Below are 15,489 nucleotides of genomic sequence, written 5' to 3'. Positions count from 1 at the left end.
TTGGAAGCGGTTACCTGAATGATATCTGTAACTTGGATAAAGGAGCTGCCTGGAAATGGAACTTCTTCTTCTTCTTCTTCAGATTCAACAATTACAGGGGGCTTGAATAAAAAGAAAACATAGTTAGCTGAAAGCAGAAATCCAGGTTTCATTTCTTTTAAAATAAAGGATTGAAGCAGGGGGTCTCCGAACCGTGTTCATTTCCGCTCCGGAGACTCCCTGCATCAAGAGATACTTACCTCTGTATAGGGTGCAGGGATCTCTGGCAAGTTTAAAGGTCCTGGTCACGCAGACCAATAGGAAGCCACAACGGATGACATCAGTGTTTCCTAGTGGCCTGTGGGACATTTAAGCCGCCATCTCCTGAAGCAGGGAGTCCCCGGAGCTAAAATTAACACAATTCGGCTCCAGAGATCCCCTGCTTCAATCCTGTATTAAAATGTAATAATGAAACAGGGACTGATTGAGCCACCTGTACTGAAGAGGAGACTGATTGAGCCACCTGTGCTGAAGCAGGGATATCCTGAAACCTGTTGGTGGCCCTTGAGGACGGGAGTTGGCCACCCCTGATTTAAACCATTTCCATGTGACCAAACGGAACATTTGCCTGCAATATTGTAAAATGCCAAAACACACTGGCAACCATGCAATGAACAATAAAACAATAGAACTAAAAATGTACACACTAATGCCATCCTTTGCTGAAACAAACACCAATCAGTATGCTACTTCTTACAGCACCACATTACACGCAATAATATACTGCAAATGTTAAACAACAATGCATTAAAAACAGAAATCGGAGTATATGTGAAGATTTTTTAACCAAGACTTAAAAAAACAAAAGGTTGATATTTTTCCAGGCAGACTGCTGTGTTTTTAATCAAGTTCCACTTCATTCTGCAATTTAATCTGTTGTCTAATGTTATGGCAACAGTCGGTTTTATCACAAAACCGCACAGATGTTTTGCGTTATTGGAAAGCATGTAAGGTTTGAGGACATTATTGCGAGGTTGCCAAACCCTAAATGAAGAATGAATACATTACCTCTGGAAGCAGGAAGCTCTTGCAGACTGGCATGTTTGTTATGGTGTATGAGTGATTACAATATGAATAATTCATCTGTGCTAGTGGCAAGAAGATGCCTAATGGACAGGAGTGGCATCAATCCATTCTCTCTTCACTTCCATGCAGTGCAGAAAAGAAAGATGGCGGCACACAAATAGTTATGTAAAAATGCTATGGTTTGCTGCATAGTAGTAGGCAGAACTCTGCAGGATGCCTGGCATGGGGGGAGGGAGGGGGGTTAATGGAGCGATGTTCTGCAGGGTGTCTGGCAGGGGAGGGATTAGTGGAGCGACGCTCTGCAGGGTGTCTAGCACAGAAGGGGTTAAAGTCTGGCTACTACTATGCAGTAAACCATAGCATTTTTGCACAACTACGTGTGTGCCTCCATCTTTTTCCTACATTACACTACTATAGGCATCTATCCGGAACACGGGGGCATCGATGGGTTAGCTTGCCCCGAGGTGTTCTCTCCTTTTTCCTTGTACTCACATTGGCATGGGGAGTGCCTGTGTATACCTTTGTACTACCGAGTTCCATACATTAGGTGAACAACAGGAGCTTACCGTATCACATGCGGCCCCACAGTGCTATACTGCTATTTTATACATCTGAAATCATTTGGGCGAGCTTCATAATTCTTCTTTGCGTTTGGTCTTTCAACGACTTGACTATTGTGCGTTTTATTGCTGGGCGCGACACACCTTGAGCACACAGCACTTTATCGTGTTTTAATTACGACTTGATTTTATATACAGTATTGCGCGTTATGTTCTGAAATTGAGGTATTTAGGGAATCTATTCAATATGGAAAAAAGCTGGGTAACGCAGTTAAAAACAGAGCAACTTCCACCAGCATTAAAAAGGTCGTTTACTTCGCTGTTAAAATGTGTGATAACAACTCTCATTCAGGGTTTCAGTTGCTATATTTGGAGCATGGACTATTAGCATTCAGCTTTCTTTACATACACTCAGGTTTCTACGTTACTTCTGGGGGTGTACCCCACATTTGTGATTCTCTTGTGTGCATGGTGTATCCATGTTACCTAGCCATCAGTCACTGTACTGTGTTTCCTTAGGTTAAGTTTATCTCATTGACTGGCCGGTCAGGGTGACTCAGGGTATATGTTTCATCTCATATGTTTGGCAGTATCACTGTTTAATATGTATGAAGATTTTTGACTTGTGTTCCTATAGTGCTTGGAAGGCACTGTATATGCCTATTTTGGGGTACCATCTCATTGGTTTTATATGTTATAATTGAACAAATAAAGTGAACATTTATTCAGGGATATTTTGAGTGCTTAATCTTGAGACTTCTTGTTTCTTTCTCTTGTGCTACACCTCTCATTATATTGAATATCGGCGTTATTATGAAAGCCTAATTTGCCCTTTTCTTTCCTATGAAGTTCACATTAGTGGTTGACATTGAAATGAATTTTTGAAGGTTGGGGTTTAGTTACAGATTCTGGGCCATATTGAGTGCTATTTAAGAAAACACTTCCTCCCCCCTCCGGAAGGTGCCTTATGGCAGCGGTTCGCAAACTGGGGGGCAGGAGATTTTTCTGGGGGGGCGCGGGCGGTTGCTGAGGCCCCGTGCTCTTCCCCAAGACATTAAATTAAATGCCGGGGGGTCACGTAAGGCCTCTGCAACTCTCAACTTACTGTGATTCAGCCGGCTCCAGGACGCGTTACCATGGCAACGGGGGTGGGGTGGGGGAGGAAGGGGCGGCCAACGGAGGAGAGCAGGCGGGGGTGGGGGAGCAACAAAAAGTTTGCGCGCCCCTGCCTTATGGAATAGCACTGCTTATAAAACATGGGCCTATATGTAATTCATTGTAAAGAAGTTGATGAAAGCAACAAAGCAGGGTAACTGACACGGAAATTATTTTGATTGGGTAAAGGTATTAAACTGAATATAACAATAAAAGGCCATCAAAAAGCAATACAATAAATATCAATGCTTCCGTGAATGCTTGCAACCCAGAAATATTCTAAATGTAATAATGATATATCATGGGATGGGTACAACAAAAGCCAGAATTAAAAGAAATATAAAACGGACTGATGTAGGATTTCCGTTGCTTACGAGTCGTACCTGTATGTTGGGTTCTGCAGGAGGAGGCAGCGGAGGTGCTATCTCTGGGCTCGGAGACCTTTGGCTCAGGTCTGTGCTGTCACTTGCAATGCTATCTATATCAACACAGGGCAACACCTGCAGAGAGAACAAAAACTAGTTTGGAAGAGTCATTGTACTAAAATGGTATAGTATGCATCATATAACCTAACTGAAGTAGTGATGTGTTGTGACATGTCAAAGATTGTGAGTTCAAGTCCTCCCTCCAACACTGTGTGCTTGAGGTGCTTGTCTATCTCAATGCGCCCTGGCTTTGTCAGGGTCACGGAGCCGAAGTTCAGTGGCTGAAACGAGCGCAGAGAGGGGATTCCCCCAAGAGAGTGCGGAGCCTCTTACCTTGTCCAGGCTGACTTCTCCTCCTGCTATGTGGCGTTTTGTTGTCATGACAATGCGACGTCCCCATGACAATGTGACGCCATGTGATAGCAGGAAGAGATGCCGGAGCTTACAGAGGCACGGATGGCAGAACCATCAAGCTGACCCTAGGGCGGCATTTTCTGTGCCTCCTTTCGTTCGTGGTATAATACAAGGATGCACCGAAAATTGCGCCCTAGGCCATCTCCTCTTCTGCTCACCCCTGGCACCAGCCCTGTGCTTTGTGGTGTATGTACTTTAATTCATACAATGGCCAGTACACAGAGGAGGTTGGTGGTAACTATTGAGCCAAAGCTTCTGCAAACAATATAAATAAGCCGATTCCCAGTCTAAGCCAGAGACCGGCTGCTTTATATTTGGGCAAAGCAATACTCAATCCATACCTGGACAGTGAGTTGTGGGGGGTCCTTCTTCTCAGATCTCATTTCTATCACGGCTATGTTTGGTTTTACACTTCGTGTGTGTGGCTTCGGAGAGGAGGGTGGAATAGAGACATTGACTGTTACAGGCTGAGGTCGCGCTAGGACGACGGCTGAAGGCACTGGAGGAACTCCATCACATCGCCACCTCCCTGAAAAGAAAAAGCAGTTTCACCAAGTATTGCATACTGTACATCTTCTACATCTTTATATGACATTAAAGCCCCGATCCCCAAAAAGCTGCTAGAAACTTTAGCACGCCTCATCTGTACAGGAGTTAAGGCGTGCTAAAGCTTGGCGCCCTTTTATGCAGCAGGTCCAAGGGGTTTATTCTATGTACTCCAGAGGCAAAGCGAAGAACAGCTGATTGTGGTGCGATCGGCCCTACGGAGTTTATAGGATAAGCCCAGAAGACGGTAGTTCTTAACCTTACTTGCATGGTGACACCCCAATCTTATTTTACAAAAAGCAGTGACACCCTTTGATGCCATTGTTTTGTTTTACTGCAAATACACCTGCAAGGTTTCTATTGTTTCAATTAGGTTTCAAGTTGCATTTTGGTTCACCCTTCTAAACTGGATCGTGATCCATATCTTGCGACACACCAGGGTGCACAGCGACTAACCACAAAACTTCCAAATCACTGCGCAAAAAGACAACCACACAGCTCCAGATGCACGTCCCTGATATGTGTTATGTCACAGGTGGCCAACTCCAGTCCGCAAGGGCAACCAACAGGTCAGGTGTTCAGGACATCCCTGCTTCAGAACAGGAGGCTCAATCAGTGGTTCAGTCGTTGATTGATTGAGCCACCAGTGCTGAAGCAGGGATATTCTGAAAACCTGACGCGTTGGTTGCCCTGGAGGACTGGGGTTGTCCGCCCCTGCGTTATGTAAACTGTATGTAATGCAGGAGGCGGATGAATCCTGGGGAGTCTGGAATTGAAAGATTATTGGGTGTACAGCCAGATCAATCTTCACATACATCTCATGTGACATTTAGGCATATATCACGGGATAAACAGCCTGTATATACCACGCTAGGAGGAATCATTCAACATTTCTCCCTCTCAGACAGACCGGATGTATAAACTCGCTACTTATAAAAACTCATTTCCACTCCAACCATGTAGGTGCCGGGTAAATCCCATTGGGATTGAAGCTTACGTGTGTCTGCCAAGATAACCAAGTAGATGCAAGTCCACTACGTAGTGTGTGTAAAAGTCCTAATGCTGCCATAAAGGAGACCACGCACAGGGCCGGGGAGAGAAATGTGTGATGAATTTTACTCACTGGCTCCTGAATGTTATGTCGCCCAATACTTATAGGCTGATGCATTGAGCCCAAATTCCAATAAGTCACAATATAAAGTGAGATTGTGCCAAATACACACTGCACCGTGGGAAGCCCAACTGAATGGAACGGGTCTTTGTTTAGAATCGCTCAGTCACTAACTGCAGTGACACCTAGTGGCAGAAACATCCACACTGGGAACATGATACAATTACAAAAACGTGCTGTTGACACACCCCACACTAATATTAATAAATATAAATATATATATATATATAAAGTCTGAGTTTCATTTGTCAGCCTTTTTGATTCTGCACAGCTTGTTTGACAAAGCACTATACAATTTCCTAAATAACATCAAATACGGGTGGTTCTGAGCACACTAAGATGGCCTGAAAAACACTGATAATTGTAGATAATTGGAACCCAAATATTGGGCTTAAAATGACATTTAACACAAAAATAAACATACACTTATCCTTAGCTTCAATTCCACTTTTGCCTTTTCACTTTACACAAAATGTGCCACGTATTGGAGGCTGGATCCGTCCCCAGAAGAATACTTTGGCGTATATTTGGTTAAATCTGTTCCTCTAATGATGTCACCAACAAGCTTACATACAAATAATAATAATAAAGTCAACCAGTTCTATTATGGAAAGCAGCCATAATCCAAATGTGTATCAAGGGAAAAGTGGGACAATTCTGGGGCAGAAAATGCACAAAAAAAAACCTCCCATTGAAAGCAATAGGGTTATGTTCTTTGATAAACCTGGTGCACCCCTCTTCCCTTAATACATTCTCCCAAATATGTCGAACTATCCCCACTGTTCCGCAATGCAAATCTTCTCACTGCCTGGAAGGCCCTTTCCACGGAGTAAGTTGCATTCCCGTAGTGTTACACTGACTGACGATAAACTCAAATAGTGATGGAAACTGATCTGATGTAGAAACCCATCATTGATCGGCTTATCCCGTGTGCATGGTACACAAGTGGTTACATTATGTTAACACACGTTGCGTCTTTGTACCTAAAGGAATGGCCATGGGGATGAGGTGTCCCTCAAGTGGAGCGGAGGAGCTGGGAGCTTCTCTGGACGGGCTGAACACGTACTGCGTCTCATGATCCGCTGGTGCAGAACGCTCGGGTGTTCTTGGCTTGGTGACGATCGCCTTACATGGAGAGGAACCGGTCTGTGTTTTCGCAGACTTCAGCTTAACACCTAGGGAATGTAGATAACCAGAAACAAGAACCAAAAGCATTAACAGAAAATAACGGATTTCTCTAAACAAAACCCCCCAAACCACCCCAATAAAAACAGCCGATTCAGAATGTGTTGCAGTTTCTGGCAGCAAAGGTGTTAAAAAAAAATAATAGGTGGATAACAAATGTAATGTAACCTCACTAACCTCTTACAGTCTCCAAAACCTTAGGCCTTCGAGGTTTGGACTTGGGGGAAGGGGAGTTGATACGAAGGTATGGTCCTTTCTTGAGGGTGCTGCGGTGCCCGTCGTACACAGGTTTCCCATATACCTGGGTCAGAACGTCTTCATCCAGCAGGGCAAAGTCACTGGGCTTCCGAGATACCTAGACAAGCAACACATTGTGGTCTTGACATGTCCACGCGACTTACTACAGCTCCCCGCCTTCCTGTTTCCTGGTCATATAGTGACCCGTCTGCCCAAATGGAGAGGAAATATATTCCCCAATCTTTCTTTTAGGGCCAAATGGTACATCGGCTCGGACAACCATGTGTTGGCTACATGTTGCTACTCTGCCGCAAGAAAAACACAATGCTAATATTTAGCAGGGAAGGGATCATGTGTACGTATGTGGCAGATGGATTAAAATGGATTATTATGTCAAACAGAGGCATCGTTTGTGATTCCCAATGAGTTTTTTATTCTGTTCCGCCATCAAGTCTCGAGTCGCAGTATTAGTTTCACAGAAAGCTAAGCTGTCCTCCCAATACGTGATATCTTGTACTTGACATATTTCTAGTTGAGCTCTTTTTCTTTACGGGATCCAGGTTTGTCAAACGAAACGTGAGAATCACTCGTTGTATAAAGCACGATCTCCCTCCCGGCTCAGTGAAGGCTGACTGTTTGCAGAAAGCATACCACTTTTGGGTCAAGAATCTGGTTCATTTGGTTGTCTGGCGTTTGACACATCGGTCCAACAAAGAGTACCACAACCCAGAGAAATAAAATTGGCAGGACTGTAAATATCATTATTTTTTACGGCTATAAGAGGGTCCAGCAAAACGTCTCTGGTAGTGAATGCTGCTCATGCTTACGGACTTAGAAAGCTGAAAAAATAACTATTTCTTTCTAGGCGTTCCTCAGGTGAAAGTACCTTTTAACGGATTATACGAGTTCTTCCTTTATGGCACCAGTGTACAGAGCTTTTGGCAAGACACATGCAAACATCTCCTTTGTAGCAGAAGTGTCATTAACAGCAATAATTACTGTATACTACTTTACAAAAGGAGTATATGAAGCTGAAAACCAGATTTGTAATTCTAGATATACAGACTGCAAATATCACCATGTTTAAAAATAAGTACACTACTATTATTTTATACCCAATGTCCCCTCAAATATTTCAGCGATGTATACTAGGAATTTTGATTAAAAGAGGCCAGCTGTTTGTTAAACACTTAAAATCACTAAACCACTGTGGGTCTCACCTTTGACCTTCCATCTTTCGTCAGCACGGCTTGAGAAACCGCTCCTTTTCTGAAGCTCGGCATGGCAAAGGCTGCTCCGGTTTGCTGATGCGGAGTCTTGGCTGAGACTGTAGCTGAAGGTTTTTTACTGGTTGATGCCGTTTTTCCGAGAGCTTTGAAGTTCCTCTCTTTATTACTCTTCATTTCCTTGGTACTCTCGGCTTGTTTTCTCAGCGCCGACTCCTGAGCTCGGCGATCGGAATTCCTTTTGTCAAAGTCTTTCTTTGCCATTTCATCCTACAAAATAAATGGAGATTCGACACATCTGAGAGCAGTCACACTACAGAGAATACGCAGAGAGAATACGCAGACAGAATACGCAGAGAGAATGCACGCGGTCGGACTAGAAGTGATTTTATTTTGTGGGCTCACAAAGCATTTGAAGTCATTCCTACAGGAGGGTTTCATCATGATTGGAAAATAAGGCAGTATGTTTGACATTGCATTAAACATTTGTCTTTAACAACTCTAATAAATGAAGAAAGAGAGGCGTTTATATTCACATTTAGAAGGCAAAAACTATGCCATAAACTGGAATTTTATTGTACCAATCAGCTGAATTAGTAACAGATGAATGTGAAGGAGAAACCATGAATACATAGCAATCTAATCACAAATTGATGTTTCCGGACTAGCCTTCTATATTCGATAGCTTGTTGCAGGAGTGGCCAACTCCAGTTCTTAAGGGCCACCAACAGGTCAGGTTTTAGGGATATCCTTGCTTCAATACAAGGGGTTTAATCAGTGGCTCAGTCAGAACGAAGTAGGGATAGTCTGAAAGCCCACCCTGTTGGTAGCCCTTGAGGACTGGTGTTGGCCGCCCCTGGCTTATTGTGTGCCAGTCTTCATCATATTTCAGTCCTGATGTGAAGTTTAACTACTTATACAAAACATCCATGGTGAAAGTCAATTACCAGTATGGCATGGATCTGCTTTACGTTAAAACAATTATTCTGTAGGCAACAGAAGATGACTTGATCGGACAAGCTACTCCTGGAGGGGTCAACTCCAGTCCTCAAGGGCCACCAACAGGTCAAGTTTTCAGGATATCCCTGCTTCAGCACAGGTGTCTCAATCAGTGGCTCAGTCAAAGACTGATCCACCTGTGCTGAAGCAGGGATATCGTAAAACCTGACCTGTTGAGGGCCCTTGAGGACTGGAGTTGGCCGCCCCTGAGCTATTCAATGTGTCTAATAACATGTTTATTACAGCGTGGGATTATTAACATCTTATTATGGGTATCACACACCTTGCGGGACACATCCTTGGAAAAGTGATTATAGTTTGTGAATCGTCTGTCTTCGATATGTATCATATTACATACCTGAATCTCACAGCCGATTTCTGTAATCCAGGCATCGACAGCTTTCCGAACGCGCAGCTTCTCCCCCGTGTTACTGAAAGTACATAGGCTTCCAATGAGTAACTGAACCTCGCTGAAGAGGACAGTGTAAGTATCAATGTGCAAATGATCAATTAAAAAAAATCAGTGATTGCTGAATGGCTGAATTGAAAGACAGCATTTTAAAAATCAAGGAACTGTCCCATGACACATCTATGCTGGCAGGTCCTGTATCAGGGACAAATTGTAATCAAAAATAAGTCTTTAAAGCACCACAGTGCTTCAGTATGCGGGAAATCAGCTTTTTCCCTAATGGATCGGAGAAAAGAGTATTTTTTTTACGTTTTATTTTTCATTCATCGTACAAGTTGGGTACAGGAAGCAAAAAAAGGAAAAGATAAAAGGGGGAGAAAAGTGTATTTTGTGATTACTATAGAACAGGGCTTCTCAACCCTTTGAGCAGGGGCATCACTAAAGGATTTTTTTAAATCTTGGGGCACCTCTGCTCTTTAGACCTCACTCGTCCCCTCACTTATACACATGCACACTCCTCCTCACCATCGCACACACCCCCTCCTCACCATCACACACTCATCCTCCTCACCATCACACACTCACCCTCCTCCTCACCATCACACACACACACACACACACACACACACACACACACACACACACACACACACACACACACACACACACACACACACACACACACACCATCACACTCACCCTCCTCACCCTCACACACTCACCCTCCTCACCATCACACACACCCTCCTCCTCACCATCACACACTCACCCTCCTCACCATCACACTCACCCTCCTCCTCACCATCACACACACCCTCCTCCTCACCATCACACACTCACCCTCCTCACCATCACACACATCCTCCTCACCATCACACACACACATCCTCCTCACCATCACACACATCCTCCTCACCATCACACACACACATCCTCCTCACCATCACACACTCACCCTCTTCTTACACTCCACATTACCCTCATACATCATATTTATCCTTTTTCTCAACACACCCTACATTTATCCTGCCCCCACATCTCACACGCCACTTTCTTAATCATAATCAAAAATCCTTCATCCCCCCCTTTTCTTACTTACACCACACACGTTTCCTCATCACACATAAAGCATTAACCTCCCTCCTCCTCCCCACACAAAGCCCTCATTCCTTCCCTCTTTCCTCCCACCTTAAAACAGGTCAGCTGCGCATGGATGTGTCCTGCTCTGTCTGGAGATGAAGAGGCTTCTCTCCCTCTCTCTGTCGGGCTGGGAGAGGCGGATCGCAGCCTCTGTGCCGGGCTGAGAGGGGAGAGGCAGATCGCAGCGTCTGTGCCACGCAGGTAGAGGCGGATCGCAGCCTCTGTGCCACGCAGGGAAAGGCAGATCGCAGCCTCTACATCTCCAGGCAGCACAGTGGATGCACCGTTCTTTCCCTGGGCCTGCTGCACCCTTGGCAGAGGGTCACGACACACCACGGGCTCCCCTGCACCCTGTTTGAGAAACACTGGAGTAGAGTATTTAGCCATGTTGGTTGTTGTAGCTAATACTGATATTACCTGTTTGTAGCCAGGGCATTAATAAGGGAGTACACTGCAGCCCCGTCTTTGGCTCGGATAATCGCTTCCAAGTTATCTTCAAGGACCTTCTTGTTATTCTGCACTTCTCTTAAAATCCGCTCTGCATCTTCAAACATCGACTTTGGAGGCTTCACGCCCCTCAGAAAAGAGGGCTGGGGTTTCTGTAGGACATGGACCACGTGGGAAGAGCTGGGCTGCTCACTGGGCTAAGTAGCAGAGAACAGTACACAAAAACAAATGATGCACGTTTAGTAATCAGATATATACAATAAATTCTTGACATGCAATCCTTAAATCACACTGCAGTTAAACAGGTAGGAGGACCTCTTGGTCATTTAAGATTCGTTGAGGATGTGATACTTTTTAGGGTACATTTTTCAAAACCTCGCTGGCTTCTTCAAGACCGTACATTTGCAGAAGAAACCTATGGAGGTTTGTACACTAGAATTACATATGGAGAATCCCAATGTAGATCCCCTAAAATGTATCCCAGCCTACAATGGATATATACGTTTCTCCCGGACAGGGACTTTGAACGCCATTCATACGCAGTCTGTAAAATAACTAAGAACTCCATGAATTTTTCAGTCCCATGTTATAATCCGTCGTTATTGCTGCTTTTTGGGCGTTTTAATCAACCTAACATATAGGTTACAGCTTTTCAGGCAATCAACCTTCCCTGAAATACTTTTGAATGTTCCTGCTGTATCGCTTACCCACCGCTTCATCTATTATCCGTAACCAGAGAAATGGTACAGCTTGTATGGATATCCCTGCTTCAGCACAGGTGGCTCAATCAGTCGGAGCCACTGATTGAGCCACCTGTGCTGAAGCAGGGATATCCATAAAAGCTGGCCTGTGGGTGGCTCTTGAGGACTGAGTTTGAGACCCCTGATTTAACGTACATCTCCTGTTTTTATCATGCCAGAATATGATTGGATAAACTCTGAAATGAAAGCGTAACTCACATTACAATGCAAATTGTCAGATTACACAACTGCTGGGTGGGTCTTGCTCTGGCCCACACATTATTAATTACCTTGTACGCAAGGCAATGATGGCACAAACACTGCAGGTGAATTCAAAATGAATTGTCTGACTTTTTTGCCCGCATCAGAGCAAAGGTGCATTAGTTTCAAACAGATGGACCCGATAATATGTATGCGACTGGTTAAATCCGTAAGATAAGGTGTTAGTAGGGTTTTACTCTCTAGTAATAATAACAACAACAACTTTATTTATCTAGCGCTTTTCTCCCAGTGGGACTCAAAGCTTCACAGTCACACAAAGGGGAAAAGAAGAAAACATTTAAGGATATAAGAGACCAAACACAAGGAAAGATACAGTACAGGATGGGACGGTGCTGTAGCTATTAAATGTCGGACAGGTTGTGGGTCAGTAATTAAATGCTGGGTAAGCAGGTCGGTCCTGAGCCTGTTTGTATAGATTTGCAGAGAGGGGGGCTCTCTAACTGTATGGGGCAGTAGTAGTCTCAATTGAGCAAAAAAGGGTTATCGCTACTTAGTCAATAATCCTAATAAATGGAAACCATTGCAATACCTTAAATTCATTCCCTTGAGGTCTCCACTGCTTTGCATCCTACAAGAGGGAAAACATTGTTTCATAAGAAATACTCTATTTAAAATGTCGTTTTACAGGTTGCACTGTAATGGGAATGTTGATGGTTGCAATTCCCTGTTATATGACGTGCTACAGTGTTGAATATTCCAGTACATAAAACATAATGTCATCTACAAGGCCTTAGAACCAAACATCTGTAATAATATTAATTCAAGATATATACTTTCTCTGTATTTACAATTGAGCAGGTCTGGTTTCTAGGCATGACTTGGATCAGGGGTGGGCAACTGCAGTCCTCAAGGGCCACCAACAGGTCAGGTTTTAAGGATATCCCTGCTTCAGCACAGGAAGATTGAGCCACCTGTGCGGAAGGAGGAATATATTCAAAACCTGACCTGTTGGTGGCCCACCCCTGACTTAGATGCTCCTAGCTCATATTTTGATTGTAACGCTGCTATTATTAACATCATGGATTTATATATATATATATATATATATAACAAAACAAAACAGAAATAATAAAGGAGCGCCTAATGCAACAACCTGCCTAACTGTGAATAAATAGCCAACTGCGTTGATACAACCTATGGGGTGGCTAAAGTGAAATAATATAATTAAAAAACCCTATGTGATTCTAAGATAAAATGTGTAATAACTTTAATACAAAGTGTACATAACAAAATTGTTAAAAAATGCTTCTGGAAAAAAAAAAATTTTTATGTTGTAATACAAAAAATATATAGAATAAAATAAAAAATATAAAAAATATGAAAAAATGAAAATAAAAACTTTTTTCCAAAAAACTTTTAAAAAACCTTAAAAGTCACAGAGTCCTGTTCCAAGTGAATGCATCCAGGTATAGGCAGCCCGTTTATAAGGGATCACAACTCCCTAGGAATACCTATGAAAGAAAAAAGAAAAGAAAACAGGCGCACACCTAGTGCATTAAAGTTTAACAATAATTTTATGGAACATTTAAAACCAGACAAATGCCCACTCACAAGTAAAGCGTTATTTGAAAGCAGTTATGAGATTGGCCCTCATAAGCCAGTGGTGCCGTTCGAGCCTGTAATGGTGTCCTCTCGTGCGCGGTCTCCTTCTACCGGAAGTGACGCTCACCCGGTCTGGTGTCCCGCACAAAACGGAAGTCCCTCCAGGAAACCGAGGCCTCTCCTGACTGCCTCTAGCTGCTGCACCACCAATCAAGCCAAACGATGTGTCCACTGATCTGCTTTGCTGAGCCTCCCACAAGCTGCGTTCCTCTCAGTCTGCTCTCAGTGGGACAAATGTCTGCTCTGCTCTAGCCACGCCCTACGCGTTTCGTCATCGATGATGACTTCTTCAGGGCATCCCCTGAAGAAGTCATCATCGATGACGAAACGCGTAGGGCGTGGCTAGAGCAGAGCAGACATTTGTCCCACTGAGAGCAGACTGAGAGGAACGCAGCTTGTGGGAGGCTCAGCAAAGCAGATCAGTGGACACATCGTTTGGCTTGATTGGTGGTGCAGCAGCTAGAGGCAGTCAGGAGAGGCCTCGGTTTCCTGGAGGGACTTCCGTTTTGTGCGGGACACCAGACCGGGTGAGCGTCACTTCCGGTAGAAGGAGACCGCGCACGAGAGGACACCATTACAGGCTCGAACGGCACCACTGGCTTATGAGGGCCAATCTCATAACTGCTTTCAAATAACGCTTTACTTGTGAGTGGGCATTTGTCTGGTTTTAAATGTTCCATAAAATTATTGTTAAACTTTAATGCACTAGGTGTGCGCCTGTTTTCTTTTCTTTTTTCTTTCATATATATATATATATATATATATATATATATATATATATATATATATATAATAAAAAAAAGTAATAAAACATTTACAAATTGAAAAGGCAACAGATATAAGACTCTTCTATTTCACTTCATCTGTAGGTTACGGTATATTAGTACTTTGAGAGGAAGCAGAACTACATGTTGCAGCGATGATAATCTCTGAATAAAATCCTGCGGTAGGACGTTTCTCACCTGCAGCATACCGTGCATTTCCTTCTTTAGCTGACCCAGATCATGCAAAACATCATTAGCTTTCTGCACTGCAGAATAAGATGCGGGATTGGTACTTCCAGGAAGGCTTTCGCTAGCAATGCCTGTCTCAGCTGGGAGGCGATCAGAACTGCAGGAAGAATCACAAACACCTCTAAACTCCTGTCCCTAGCATGACAACTGTAAGTGAATTCAGTAATTTGAAACCATACGGGCTCTGAAATCCTCGGATGGAAGATATCTGTACACTTACACATGAATTCATTTGGAAGATGTGACTTCATGATAAAAGTATACACAGGGAATGAGTAATTGTGCAGCTCAGGGACCAGAACGCTGCATTTCTGGTTTCTGTGTTACACCCGATTCCCTGCAATCCTTCCAAACAAAATCTCAATTCCCAGCGGAGTTTCTCTGCACCTACCCAAACGTTTCACTTTCACAATGCGCGTGTCAAGCACGGTTTGTCCAATAAAATAAATAGTTGCCGTTAAATAGTAGTGTTTTATATTCGCAACTGAGCCAACATATATACTGTAGCACACAATGTAATGTGCAAAGTAGGAACCGTCAGACATCGCGGTTTGTGTTCCATCGCTTCGCTGCTAGTTGCCGTTTGTACTTGGAAATGTTCCAGCTGGAAGACAGGCGATCTAAGCCCAAATCTATAAACAGAAAGCAGCCCAGGCAGCTTTTACAGAAGTGCAGCAGTTCAGTGCTCTTCCTGAGTGCGTGATGTTGGAAGGTGGCCAGCTGATTGCATCTCTCATTTGCTCACTCGTGTGGGGTTGAGAATACTCTGTTGCAGAGGTGGCCGAACTCCAGTTCTCAAGGGCCAACAACAAGTCAGGTTTTAAGGATATGCCTGCTTCAGCACAGGTGCCTCAATCAGTGGCTCGATTGAGC

The 15,489-nt window shown here is 43.7% G+C and overlaps 1 protein-coding gene across 4 annotated transcripts in view; it reads right to left on the bottom strand.

Moving 5' to 3' along the window:
* KIAA0586 (KIAA0586 ortholog) overlaps window positions 1-15,489 on the bottom strand; it is an 83,789-nt gene that overhangs the window by 46,965 nt on the left and 21,335 nt on the right. For 3 of the 4 annotated variants that reach the window (XM_075614790.1, XM_075614788.1, XM_075614791.1), the window contains 11 exons: window positions 14,566-14,713; window positions 12,790-12,912; window positions 12,531-12,569; window positions 10,950-11,176; window positions 9,342-9,414; window positions 7,979-8,254; window positions 6,699-6,876; window positions 6,320-6,511; window positions 3,961-4,148; window positions 3,164-3,280; window positions 15-101 (listed from right to left, as the gene is read on the bottom strand). In XM_075614790.1, the coding sequence (XP_075470905.1) occupies window positions 15-101; window positions 3,164-3,280; window positions 3,961-4,148; window positions 6,320-6,511; window positions 6,699-6,876; window positions 7,979-8,254; window positions 9,342-9,414; window positions 10,950-11,176; window positions 12,531-12,569; window positions 12,790-12,912; window positions 14,566-14,713 (1,648 nt within the window). The remainder of the gene's footprint in view (window positions 1-14; window positions 102-3,163; window positions 3,281-3,960; window positions 4,149-6,319; window positions 6,512-6,698; window positions 6,877-7,978; window positions 8,255-9,341; window positions 9,415-10,949; window positions 11,177-12,530; window positions 12,570-12,789; window positions 12,913-14,565; window positions 14,714-15,489) is intronic. The other variant, XM_075614789.1, reaches the window with a different exon arrangement.

This window comes from Ascaphus truei, chromosome 9 (assembly GCF_040206685.1).
Source record: "Ascaphus truei isolate aAscTru1 chromosome 9, aAscTru1.hap1, whole genome shotgun sequence".
NCBI classification, from domain to species: Eukaryota; Metazoa; Chordata; class Amphibia; order Anura; family Ascaphidae; genus Ascaphus; species Ascaphus truei.
Note: the sequence above shows the minus strand (reverse complement) of the source record. Positions and strands in the feature narration are given on the sequence as shown.